The 13,670-nt window shown below is 47.9% G+C and overlaps 1 protein-coding gene across 1 annotated transcript; it reads left to right on the top strand.

The window, feature by feature from the left end:
* The first annotated feature begins 3,137 nt into the window (after nt 1–3,137).
* Nucleotides 3,138–5,512, top strand: LOC142185206 (rho-related GTP-binding protein RhoU-like). The gene is made up of 3 exons (XM_075260486.1): nt 3,138–3,436; nt 3,948–4,006; nt 4,395–5,512. The coding sequence occupies exons 1-3, from the start codon at nt 3,217–3,219 to the stop codon at nt 4,845–4,847; spliced, it is 732 nt and encodes a 243-aa protein (XP_075116587.1). The 5' UTR covers nt 3,138–3,216; the 3' UTR covers nt 4,848–5,512.
* Nucleotides 5,513–13,670: the final 8,158 nt, after the last annotated feature.

The following is a 13,670-nucleotide window of genomic DNA, read 5'->3' as shown; positions in this document are numbered from 1 at the left end:
ATGGCACCTCCATAGGCAACTTTTACATCTGCGGTGAGTTCATCTGAGTCCCTCAATGGGGTCTGTTGTCCTTCATTAGACAGACTGGTATTTATTCTTCTATGACAGGTCAGAATGGACACAATGACACAGATGTGAACAATCTCTGAGCCCTATATACATATATATATATATGTATATATATATATATATATATATATATATATATATATATATATACTATCTGGTACCCGCGACTTCGTCTGCGGTGATTGTAGAAGTGGGTATATACAGGCGCAGGTAAGGTTTTCGTACTGTGTATAAGGGATGGGATATGAAATGTAACTTTGTATCTTGTGTTTACTGTAATTCAGAGAATACGTGAGACTTTTGTGTTGAAGTTAATTTGTATTTGAGCTGCTATACGGTGTTGTGAGAAACTTTACATAGTGACTTTGGGACAGAAGTATTTGAAGTTAACCCTTTCCCGCCGATGGCATTTTTTTGATTTTCGTTTTTCGTTTTTGACTCCCCTCCTTCTAAACCCCATAATTTTTTTATTGTCTTAATTTTTCCTGGGACAAATTTTTCTTCATGATGCCACCATTATTTATTCTATATAATGTACTGGGAAGCAGGGAAAAAATTCAGAATGAGGTGGATTTGAAGAAAAAATGCATTTCTGCGACTTTCTTACGGGCTTTGGTTTTACGGCGTTCACTGTGCAACCAAAATGACCTGTTCCCTGTATTCTGTGTTTCGGTACGGTTCCAGGGACACCTAATTTATATGGTTTTATTTACATTTTGACCCCTTAAAAATAATCCAAAACTGTGTTAAAAATTTTTTTTTTTGAAAAGTCGCCATATTCTGACAGACGTAACTTTTTTATACGTGCGTGTACGGGGATGTATAGGGCATCTTTTTTTGCGGGATCGGGTGTACTTTGTAGTTCTACCATTTTCGGGAAATGTTATTGCTTTGATCACTTTTTATTCAAATTTTTATCAGCATCAAAACAGTGAAAAAACGGCGGTTTGGCACTTTTGACCATTTTTCCCGCTACGGCGTTTACCGAACAGGAAAAATATTTGTATAGCTTTGTAGAGCGGGCGATTTCGGACGCGGGGATACCTAACATGTATGTGTTTCACAGTTTTTAACTACTTTTATATGTGTTCTAGGGAAAGGGGGGTGATTTAAATTTTTAATCCTTTTTATTTTTTTATTTATTTTTTTTACTTTTTTTAAACTTTTTTTTTGCATTTATTAGACCGCCTAGGGGTATTGACATGGGTGGGCGGTGTTGCGGATTGTCAGAGCGGTGGGGGTCGGCAAACATGGCTGCTCCAGAGCGTTAAAGAGAGCCTCCTGGAGTATCATTAAGGTGAGGGGCAAAGTGGTAAAGTATATGTATATGTGATTGTGTGGGGTTAGGGGCGAGGCTGTAGAGGGCAATATGAATTTTGGGACTTGCTATGGTCCAAAGTGTGTCAGATTGCAGAGATGGTGGTGTGAGTTTGGGTTTTGTGGGGGTCCTGGCACAAACGTATGTGCGCTATTGTGATGAAAAGTAGCCTATTGCGCAATCGGGTGTATTAGCTATGTTTGTGGAAACTTTCAGCCAAATCGGTCGAGCGGGTTTTGCGTGATTGAGTAACAAACATCCAAACACACAAACCCACAAACTCACTACGGTATATATATAGGAGACAAATACAGAACCGCACTAGGCCCTACATATACATAGGAGACAAATATAGAACAACACTAGGCCCTATATATATAAGAGACAGATACAGAACCACACTAGGCCCTATATACATAGGAGACAGACTGTAGATTATTATTATACAACCTTACAGATTTATTCCTATAATGCTGATACATATAGGATATATAGTATATACATGGTGGAGTGTTGTAGATTTAGGAGGGAAGAATAAGTCCCTGGCCATAAACCATTATCACGGCCATAATCCCCCAGTATAAACAGTAACAGGGAGCCGCTATCTCTGGGCCGGGCTGGGTGGGCTCCATCTCCTCAGGATAAACAGCTGCCGCCCTGAGGAGTTACTGAGGACAGATGTGGGGGCTCCTACGGGGCCTGCTCACACCTACAGTGTCAGTTTTCATGGACGGGATAAAGCGAGGAGCCTGATGGATCTTCCACATGTCAGGAGGCGATTGGCAATCAAAGGGTTAATGAGTGCGGTATACAAGATTTATGTCAGGGGATAGATATTGGGGTTGTAACGCGGGTCAGGGTTCATGGACCATGGCTGACAGACATTCTGGGGTACACACGTTTATAGTATGGACTGTTGGTCTGTTTGGGGAAGGTTCTTGCTACGCCTCGGTATGCAAGTGGTTAATATTCAGAATCTATCTACGTCATCATATGTTGTGTGATGTCATCGCCAGGGCTCACATGGTTAATATTCACAATGTATGTGGAGGCTTCATAGTATGACATCATCAGACCTGATGTGACATCAATGGCAGGTGGGTGCTGGGCCTGGTAAAGCTTCTGCACCTGTGATGTCGCACATGGTAAGAGGGCACGCCATGACATCATCGCAGCGTGGGCCCCGGGGCCACACAAGGCTTGCAGTGACTTCAGTAGACCAGGCGAACAAGTGCAGGCTTCTCCTAGTAATTGACTTCTTTAGGGTTTGATCTCAATCCCAAGCAGACTGATCCTAGAAGTGATCCGCCGGATCCCAGCGCACTCGGCAGACATTATACGTCTTAAGTCTCCCTGTATAAGAATGTAAAGCTGCACAAAGCAGGATTATGGTATTAAGTGGGTCTATTACAGGGTAAGCCGGGGAGGAGGGGGTTAAAGAAGGGCTCCTTAAGAAAGTTCATTGCACAGGATCCGAACTCTTGGGGTGGAGATTTGCACAAGCCGCAGCTTTAACTCTTCCTTTTCCCAGATTTCTTGCATTGGTGGAGTCTGGTGAATGTGACGCGACTCCACGGGGCAGAATTCCTCTCCTCAATTGTAGTCAGACCCCTTGTGTGAGGAGCAGAGCCCTCCTCCCCCTCCCCCATTGATGATCCCAGACTATGGCGACTCCTCCTCTCCTGATCCAGCCCTGCAGAGTTCCCAGGAGTGAGGGGGGAGTCTGCACAAAGAGGGAGGGGAAGAGATTTTAAAAAGTCATTTCTCCTTCCCTGGGTCAGTATACCTGTAGAGAGCTGGCAAGGTGGACGCTGGGAGCGTCGAGGATAATGCCCCCCCAGGAGATGTCCATGGAATACCCCTCACACTTTGCACCCCCTGTGCCGCCCCACAAGCCCAAACCTCTACCCTCCGGCGGAGGTCAAGAGCGGAGCCTGAAATGTGTCCTGCTCGGGGATGGGGCGGTGGGTAAGACCAGCCTTCTGGTCAGCTACACCACCAATGGCTACCCCACTCGCTACATCCCCACCGCCTTCGATGACTTCTCAGGTAGGTCACTTCTGCACCTTATATGGCCATGATGTTGTAGGGCTTTCGAGCAATCGGAACAATCTGTTTTTGGGTTATTTTTCTGCATTTCCCTCTGTCTACCTCGTCTTGTATTCCTTTCACGTCAAGTTAAAGCGGATTGTACAGGGTTTCCAGGGCATTTGTGAAAGGGATCTGATATTCGGATAATATAGGACACCCCTGGGGGGATTCTTGTTACTCTGCAGTTCTTCCATTTAGGAATGTGCGAGTCTTTAGGGCTGATTTATTTTCCAGTTACTGGTCGGGGCCAGATCTTATATAAGTCGGGATAACGTCACCTTTCCCTGTGTCGCGCTGAATATTACAATGTTTCCCCGCACTGGGACTTCTGCGTATTAAGGCTTCCTGGTAATAGGGTCACGGCTGCGCCAATTTATAGTTGTACTCCTTAAATGCTGTAGGGGATTGTGTGCAAAACATTAGCTGTGTGCAAAGGGTTAATTCGATATCACCTTTTTTTTTTTTGCAGCTCTGGTGCAAGTAGGGAACACGCCTGTCAAGCTGCAGCTCTGTGACACCGCAGGGCAGGTAAGTGCTCAGCTGTACGCCAGGCTCCACGTTGCGTGTCCCCTCCTGTATATCCCTCTGATATATCCCTGCAGGGAGGTAGAGACGCCATATCTCATGTCACCCCGCAGATTCCGTGTCCTCCATTGCCTTCTGTCTCTAGCACCTTGCAGTGCCGCCCTCGTGTTAGTATCAGACATCATGTATATTAGGGTTCACCCTATCCACAGTATATGGGGTTCTGTCTCTAGCACCTTGCAGTGGGGAGGGGGGGACAGACGCTGCCGCCCTGCATTAGTATCAGACATCATATATATTAGGGTTCAACCTGTCCACAGTATACGGGGGTTCTGTCCCTACATTCGTTCCACCTTCACCAATCTCTGAACCGTCTCCCCTCTCTCTCCAGGATGAATTTGACAAGCTTCGCCACTTCTGCTACCCCAAGACGGACGTGGTCATCCTATGTTTTAGTGTGGTGAGCCCATCCTCTTTCCAGAACATATCAGAGAAATGGATCTCGGAGATACAAACCCATTGCCCCAATGTGCCGCTGGTCCTGGTGGGCACCCAGTGCGACCTTCGAGAGGATGTCAAAGTCTTAATCCAGTTAGCTCGGTATCGGGAGAAACCTGTGCCCCCTTCCTCTGCCAGGGCCCTCGCCGAAAAAATTGGGGCAGTTGCCTATGTTGAATGTTCCGCTCTCACTCAAAAGAACCTGAAAGACGTCTTTGACACGGCCATCATGTCCGGCCTCCGATACTCTGACCTTAGAAACCAGAGAGAGAGGAAGATGGCCGCCACCGCTAGCAAGATGAAGACTCTCTCTAAGGCTTGGTGGAAAAAGTATGTGTGTGTTTAGGAGTCTTACTGGTGTAACTTGGGACCAACAAGTGCAGCCAAGTGCCTTAACCAAAGAGCTTGCACTCAGAGCAGGAGCTTTAGGACTTCTTACTGTGAGAGTTCCCTTTTCCAGGTACATGCAGAGATCAAAGACTTGTATCGGGGCCAGGTATGGACTGAAGCAGCAGGCCCCGGACATGGGGCAGATTATCCCACAGAATGACATTCTGACACCTCTTCTTAAAGGGATACGTCCAATCTGCACCTCTGTTTACACTGGATCGGGTTCCGGGCTGAATGTGTGACCGGGATGGTGCCTATACTGAATATAATGATTGCTTCGATTTGCTGCCTTGTAGCGGCGGCTGAAACCTGAATCTGCTTCTGTTGTAAGAAGCGTGGACCATATGGACCTTGTAATACTGTGTATTATGGACATTGTGTGTGCGAGTCAGCCATGACCAGGACTGCGGTGGCGGCTTCACTGGGCTGCGTCATCCAACAGACCTTGTGTAACTCCCAGCGTCCAGCTGTTCTCTAACTACAGGGCCCCATGCTGAGACTTGTAGTTCCAGGACATCTGGGGGCCGCTGGTCTTCTAATACTGGTGACATGTCCGCTCGATCTTCGCATCGTCTCAGTGACGACGCTTTACACGCATTTGTTTGGGACGCAAAATCTCTTTTCATGCAATTCTGTTTGCAAATAAAGTTCCATTTTATTCTATCCCTTGTCTGGTCTTTACTCTCTACAATAGACTTTGACATCTTCATTACATGCAAGAATATGCGAAGGGAGAAGAATAGAGTCAATCCCTCCCCTGGTGGCTGATAACAGGGAACAATAGATTGCAAATGGAGATGGGATAGTGACTAAATACATTGGGGACTATCAAAGGCTTTGATTGTTATGTGAAGACTCCGCATTACAACTACACAATACAGTGGCGGCCTCCTAAGGGTTACTTTAATGCTATATAGAAGAATTACCCATATATATATATATATATATATATATATATATACAGTATATACGCCCATATACTCCTAACGTTGTGGGCTGTTTATGGTGACTAGTTTAGAAGGTTAATAAAATTGGTTCTTAATTCCCCTCCATCAGGGACTTATCGTACAAAGTGCAGCAACCGATCCAGATGTTATTTTTAAAGATGCGCAAAAATTTAGGACACAAAGGTCGGAGCAGGTATTAATGGGTTTCCACTTCTCTTGTCTTCATTCACTTCTTAAACTATTAACCCTTCTATGTCTGAAGGGATTCTCACTGTGCAGCACTTTTCCACCTGCCTAAAACTTTTGCACATTATTGTATGTTATAGTGTAGGTGTGTGTTCTGTATACAAGTATGTACATGTATATATAATAGTGTAGTTGTGTGTTCGGTGTCCTCAGTGTACATACTAGGTCTGTACATGTATACGTGTGTGTGTGTGTATATATATATATATATATATATATATATATATATATATATATATAGCATATATGTTCGATGTACAGATCTTGTATCTCTATTTAGGTCTTAGCTACATATTTTAAACACAAGATCAAGAAGCTGCAATGTCTGGCCCCAACAATCTATTAGTCTGTGCCCTCTTCATCTCCTGTCTGGACTTCTCTGTGGCCTCCCATGTAATGTTCTCGCTCCCCTCTAATCCACCTTCACCTGGACTCTGTGGCCTGTATTCTGCCACGGCCGACTCTTCATTGACTGCACAAACATACAGTTCAGATTGTTATAACAATGACATACAAGGCCAAGACAACCTGTCCCCGCCATACTCCTCCACCCTCCCCTCCTGATACTCCCTTGCATGTAATCTTCACAACCTGTCCCCTCCATACATGACCTAATCTCATGATACAGACTCAACTCTGTGTGTGTGTGTGTGTGTGTGTGTGTGTGTGTATGTGTATATATATATATATATATATATATACTGTGTGTGTGTATATATATATATATACTCGGTCACATATGTTATAGTACAGTCAGCGCTGTATATACTGTATATATATGTACTGTGTCACATATGATATAGTACAGTCAGCGCTGTATATACTGTATATATACTGTATATGTACTGTGTCACATATGGTGCTTGTGTTGTCTGTTTTCTACCTGTTCCGCCGCCGTAATGTTAATAGGACTATATATAGCTGCGCTGTCTCTGCGAGAACGTATTTTTGCCGGGATTAGGCGCCTCACCATGGAGACGGACAGTGACATCATTAATAAAAGGCCGTCGGGTTATTCCTCTAATTCTTAATTAGTAGATCTATTTATAGGAGGTAAATAAGGGGCCGCGCAGGAAGCCATCACTGCTGTTATTAGGCGGGAAGTCTCCTAAGTATAGAGCGGAGGACAACAGTGACCCTACAGCCCCGCGAGGCCTCTGAAAGGGCGTTTAAAGAGGCAGAGCACCAATATGGCGTCAGTAAGTGGTGGGCACTAGCTTATTATCTAACAATGTGCGTCTACTCATAGGCAAACCTGACAACATGGTCTTAGGAATCGCAGAAGATAAGAGGATGACGAAGGGAATAAAGTTTGACAACAGAAACTTGATATTTCCCTCCCCCATTTATGGCCAACTCTGAAAATGAAAAGAACCGCCTGCGATAAGAAGAAAGGCCGGGACTTCCCGAGAAATCTCTGGGCAAAGGTCTCTCAGCTGTTCCAGTAACTCCGACAACTTGTGCAATGACAGGAAGGATTCTTATTATACAGATTACAGGGCACAGCAGATATTAAAGAGGTAGAGGTCAAGATAAAAGTGTATAATCTGTGACTGACCCGATCCAGTATGAGAAGTATCAGGAGACCTCCAGGCTCTAACCTATCTATCTGTAGGGCTGGGGTGATATGTTGGTTCTGGTGACAGTAACCTATCTATCTGCAGGGTTGGGGTGATATACTGGGGTCTAGTGATACTAACCTATCTATCTGCAGGACTGGGGTGATATGCTGGTTCTGGTGACAGTAACCTATCTATCTGCAGGGCGAGGTGATATGCTGGTTCTGGTGACAGTAACCTATCTATCTGCAGGACTGGGGTGATATGCTGAGTATGGTGACAGTAACCTATCTGCAGGGCTGGGGTGATATACTGGGGTCTAGTGATACTAACCTATCTATCTGCAGGGCTGGGGTGATATGCTGGTTCTGGTGACAGTAACCTATCTATCTGCAGGGCTGGGGTGATATGCTGGTTCTGGTGACAGTAACCTATCTATCTGCAGGGCTGGGGTGATATACTGGGGTCTAGTGATACTAACCTATCTATCTGCAGGACTGGAGTGATATGCTGGTCCTGGTGACCGTAACCTATCGATCTGCAGGGCTGGGGTGATATGCTGGCTCTGGTGACAGTAACCTATCTATCTGCAGGGCTGGGGTGATATGCTGGTCTGCTGGTCCTGGTGACAGTAACCTATCTATCTGCAGGGCTGGGGTGATATGCTGGTTCTGGTGACAGTAACCTATCTATCTGCAGGGCTGGGGTGATATGATGGTTCTGGTGACAGTAACCTATCTATCTGTAGGGCGGGGTGATATGCTGGTTCTGGTGACAGTAACCTATCTATCTGCAGGGCGGGGTGATATGTTGGTTCTGGTGACAGTAACCTATCTATCTGCTGGGGTGATATACTGGGTATGGTGTCAGTAACCTATCTATCTGCAGGGCTGGGGTGATGTGCTGGTTCTGGTGACAGTAACCTATCTATCTGCAGGGCTGGGGTGATATGCTGGTTCTGGTGACAGTAACCTATCTATCTGCTGGGGTGATATGCTAGTTGGTGATGGAGTCTTAATACAGACTCCCTTTAAGCTGGCCATAGACCTTCAATGACTGGTGTTGTGCTGACAGCTGTTCCTCATGACCCCTTTGCTAAACACATATATGCTCAGATTGGCCCAGTGTGCGTGTGTTTTCCATGTGGATAGAGGAGTTGGCTGCTGTCAGACACCTCGTGCTCCTTCCTTTCCCTGGCATGGTTTGTTGGCACACCCCGTACACTGAATCAGTGGGTTTGGCAGACTTTGTTTTTATGGATTTTCATGTTCCAAGTCTGATATAAGACGTCAGCCGGTGACGTAGAGGATGGGAGAAGCTCTGGAGGTGTCACGGCCTGGAATCCTCCTACTATACGCACCAGTCCTGGTCCTGCAGACTCTCAGCACTATGTTATGGTTATTGTCAGTACATAATGTATTATTATCACATGGAGATCATCGTGTGTGGTCAGAGGGGCCACAGGTGAGAAGATGTCATGCAGACACCAATGGCGCCAGTTATCAGGTCAGACAGTCTCCGAGACTTGTCAAGAGATGAGATTGATAGAAGATGGTAAGCTGGGATCGCAACCAAATCTCATAAGGTGACCCCAGCACTAGGTAAGGTAACCAAGCACCTCTTGTAGGCTCTTGTAGATATTTCTCCTTGTAACAATTCACCGTGGACATCAGTACAGGAGGAGCAGACCCAATATCATTCCATGGTGCAGATCTCTAGACTTATACACTGGTGACCACAAGAGTGGAGGCTCCTAGGGTGCACCCTAATTCCGAAATATTAATGAACCCCTAATACATCGGGGCACCCGAGGTTCAGCAGAAGACAACACCATTTGGGGTTGACTTTGGTTCCAATCCTATTGATACAAGGAGGGAATAGTCTGAAGAATGGGCCGATCTCTCACGACCCTCGATGTGGACAAGGTAGGTTTTACTTTCTGACCATACAGTGTTGGGAGATTCTGAGCATCATATTAAGGTTTGGTTCACATGGGGGAATTTTTGCGATGGAATAATTTCAATGAGGTTAAATGGTTATTTCTCCACTAGATGAAAAATCAGATAGAGGGAAATCAGTAGGGAACCATGGAGGTGCTGGCAAAGATCAGCAGGGAACCATGGAGGTGCTGGCACAGATCGGCAGGGAACCATGGAGGTGCTGGCACAGATCAGTAGGGAACCATGGAGGTGCTGGCACAGATTGGCAGGAAACCATAGAGGTGCTGGCACAGATCAGCAGGGAACCATGGAGGTGCTGGCACAGATCAGCAAGGAACCATGGAGGTGCTGGCACAGATCGGCAGGGAACCATGGAAGTGCTGGCACAGATTGGTAGGGAATCATGGAGGTGCTGGCACAGATCAGCAGGGAACCATGGAGTTGCTGGCACAGATCGGCAGGGAACCATGGAGGTGCTGGCACAGATCGTCAGGGAACCATGGAGGTGCTGGCACAGATCGTCAGGGAACCATGGAAGTGCTGGAATAGCTCGGTAGGGAATCATGGAGGAGTTGGAACAGATCGGTAGGGAACCATGGAGGTGCTGGCACAGATCAGCAGGGAACCGTGGAGGTGTTGGCACAGATCGGCAGGGAACCATGGAGGTGTTGGCACAGATCGGCAGGGAACCATGGAGGTGCTGGCATAGATCGGCAGGGAACCATGGAGGTGCTGGCACAGATCGGCAGGGAACCATAGAGGTGCTGGCACAGATCGGCAGGGAATCATGGAGGTGTTGGCACAGATTGGCAAGGAACCATGGAGGTGCTGGCACAGATCAGCAGGGAACCATGAAGGTGCTGGCACAGATCGGCAGGGAACCATGGAAGTGCTGGCACAGATCAGCAGGGAACCATGGAGTTGCTGGCACAGATCGGCAGGGAACCATGGAGGTGCTGGCACAGATCATCAGGGAACCATGGAGGTGCTGGCACAGATCGTCAGGGAACCATGGAGGTGCTGGCATAGATCAGCAGGGAACCATGAAGGTGCTGGCACAGATCAGCAGGGAATCATGGAGGTGCTGGCACAGATCAGCAGGGAACCATGGAGGTGCTGGCACAGATCGACAGGGAACCATGGAGGTGCTGGCACAGATCGGCAGGGAACCATGGAGGTATTGGTGCAGATCGGCAGGGAACCATGGAGGTGCTGGCACAGATCGGCAGGGAGCCATGGAGGTATTGGTGCAGATCGGCAGGGAACCATGGAGGTGCTGGCACAGATCAGCAGGGAACCATGGAGATGCTGGCACAAATCGGCAGGGAACCATGGAGGTGCTGGCACAGATCGGCAGGGAACCATGGAGGTATTGGCACAGATCGGCAGGGAACCATGGAGGTGCTGGCACAGATCAGCAGGGAACCATGTAGGTGCTGGCACAGATCAGCAGGGAACCATGGAGGTGCTGGCACAGATCGGCAGAGACTCATGGAGGTGTTGGCACAGATCGGCAGGGAACCATGGAGGTGCTGACACAGATTGGCAGGGAACCATGGAGGTGCTGGCACAGATCAGCAGGGAACCATGAAGGTGCTGGCACAGATCGGCAGAGAACCATGGAAGTGCTGGCACAGATCAGCAGGGAACCATGGAGTTGCTGGCACAGATCGGCAGGGAACCATGGAGGTGCTGGCACAGATCAGCAGGGAACCATGGAGGTGCTGGCACAGATCGTCAGGCAACCATGGAGGTGCTGGCACAGATCAGCAGGGAACCATGAAGGTGCTGGCACAGATCAGCAGGGAATCATGGAGGTGCTGGCACAGATCAGCAGGGAACCATGGAGGTGCTGGCACAGATCGACAGGGAACCATGGAGGTGCTGGCACAGATCGGCAGGGAACCATGGAGGTATTGGTGCAGATCGGCAGGGAACCATGGAGGTGCTGGCACAGATCGGCAGGGAGCCATGGAGGTATTGGTGCAGATCGGCAGGGAACCATGGAGGTGCTGGCACAGATCAGCAGGGAACCATGGAGGTGCTGGCACAGATCGTCAGGGAACCATGGAGGTGCTGGCACAGATCAGCAGGGAACCATGGAGGTATTGGCACAGATCAGCAGGGAACAATGGAGGTGCTGGCACAGATCAGCAGGGAACCATGTAGGTGCTGGCACAGATCAGCAGGGAACCATGGAGGTGCTGGCACAGATCGTCAGGGAACCATGGAGGTGCTGGCACAGATCAGCAGGGAACCATGAAGGTGCTGGCACAGATCAGCAGGGAATCATGGAGGTGCTGGCACAGATCAGCAGGGAACCATGGAGGTGCTGGCACAGATCGACAGGGAACCATGGAGGTGCTGGCACAGATCGGCAGGGAACCATGGAGGTATTGGTGCAGATCGGCAGGGAACCATGGAGGTGCTGGCACAGATCGGCAGGGAGCCATGGAGGTATTGGTGCAGATCGGCAGGGAACCATGGAGGTGCTGGCACAGATCAGTAGGGAACCATGGAGGTGCTGGCACAGATCGTCAGGGAACCATGGAGGTGCTGGCACAGATCAGCAGGGAACCATGGAGGTATTGGCACAGATCAGCAGGGAACCATGGAGGTGCTGGCACAGATCAGCAGGGAACCATGTAGGTGCTGGCACAGATCAGCAGGGAACCATGGAGGTGCTGGCACAGATCGGCAGAGAACCATGGAGGTGTTGGCACAGATCAGCAGGGAACCATGGAGGTGCTGGCACAGATTGGCAGGGAACCATGGAGGTGCTGGCACAGATCGGCAGGGGTTTGGTGAGTATTTTATACCATTGATATTCTGTATCTTCCTAGAAGGAGTTGGTGATACAGTAAGGGTCAGTGTATACTGAGTTTTTTGGAGGCTGATTTTGAGGCAGATTCAGCATATAAACCAACGCCACTCCGTGTGCACTGACCCTAAGTGTAAATATCCCTCGGGGAGATCAGCGGCTTCATGTCTCATCACCAGATCCTCTGGAAGATATGCAGGGAATGGCAGCCCGGTGACATACCGTACTTGGAAAATAAAATATAATGACGCATATCCTGAACCCATCCCTGAAATCTCCGGAGGGCTTGTGTGCCAGCATATCTCTGCCTGAGGGGGCTGGGAGTAGAGACAATGGGGATGTGTCGCCGCTTCTCTCCACCAGTCACTGACCACTGCAGGACTACATGAGCTCACTGCTTATCCTGCCAAGTGAGCCGAGCGCCGGCCTCGAATCATTTCTTGCTTTCTTCTAAACATAAGTGACAAGGAGTTGGATTCTTCTTACTCCATTACCCTGCGGCCGAGTCTAACACTTAAAGGGCCGCTGCACCGAGAATACAGCCTGGCTTCTCCACATTCTGGATCCAGAGCAGAACAAAGGGGCATCAAGGGGCAACATATGAGGGCTTTTGTAGCAGCCACTGAATGGTGGCACCCGCGGGGAGGTCATTGGGCCATTTGTGCTCATAGGACAGAGAAATCTTCACTTTCATCTGCACCTAAGATAGTTATTGGATTAAAATGATCAATCTTAAAGGGGTTGTCTAAGATCAGAAAAATATGCTGCTGTCTTCCAGAAACAGCGCCACCCTTGTCTGTAGGTTGTGTGCGGCATTACAACTCACCTCCATGGAAGTGATGGACACTGAGCAGCAATACCAGACACAACCTGAGGACAGGCATGGCTGAGCCACAGGTAGAAGGTGGCCATATTTTTCTAATATTGGATAATCCCTTTAAGGCTTATTAGGGTCCATTCACACGTAGTAAACGCGCGCTCATTTTGGCAAAATACACGTGTAAAAATAAGACTCCCATTGACTTCAATGGCATTTTTTTACACGTGTAAAAAAAACACGTAAAAATACACGTCAAAGTACACATAAAAAAACACGTCAAAATACAGTCTTATTTTTACATGTGTATTTTGCTAAAATGAGCGCCCGTTTACTCTGTGTGAATGGCACTTTGCAGAAACACTGCTTTTTTTGTTGCAGATTTTACTGGAAAGGTGAGAGATAGAGACAGTCAGAAGAAAGGTGCTTTATCAGAAAATGACAGATCA

This window comes from Leptodactylus fuscus, chromosome 11, assembly GCF_031893055.1.
Source record: "Leptodactylus fuscus isolate aLepFus1 chromosome 11, aLepFus1.hap2, whole genome shotgun sequence".
NCBI lineage: Eukaryota > Metazoa > Chordata > Amphibia > Anura > Leptodactylidae > Leptodactylus > Leptodactylus fuscus.
The sequence above is the reverse complement of the archived record's forward strand: the minus strand, read 5'-3'. Positions and strand labels throughout refer to the sequence as shown.

Excerpts from the sequence above, each read along its gene's own strand:
- LOC142185206 (XM_075260486.1), top strand. The coding sequence starts at position 3,217 with ATGCCCCCCCAGGAGATGTCCATGGAATACCCCTCACACTTTGCACCC. Across the intron at positions 3,437-3,947 it reads CGCCTTCGATGACTTCTCAG|CTCTGGTGCAAGTAGGGAAC; the intron begins GTAGGTCACTTC and ends TTTTTTTTGCAG. Across the intron at positions 4,007-4,394 it reads TCTGTGACACCGCAGGGCAG|GATGAATTTGACAAGCTTCG; the intron begins GTAAGTGCTCAG and ends CTCTCTCTCCAG.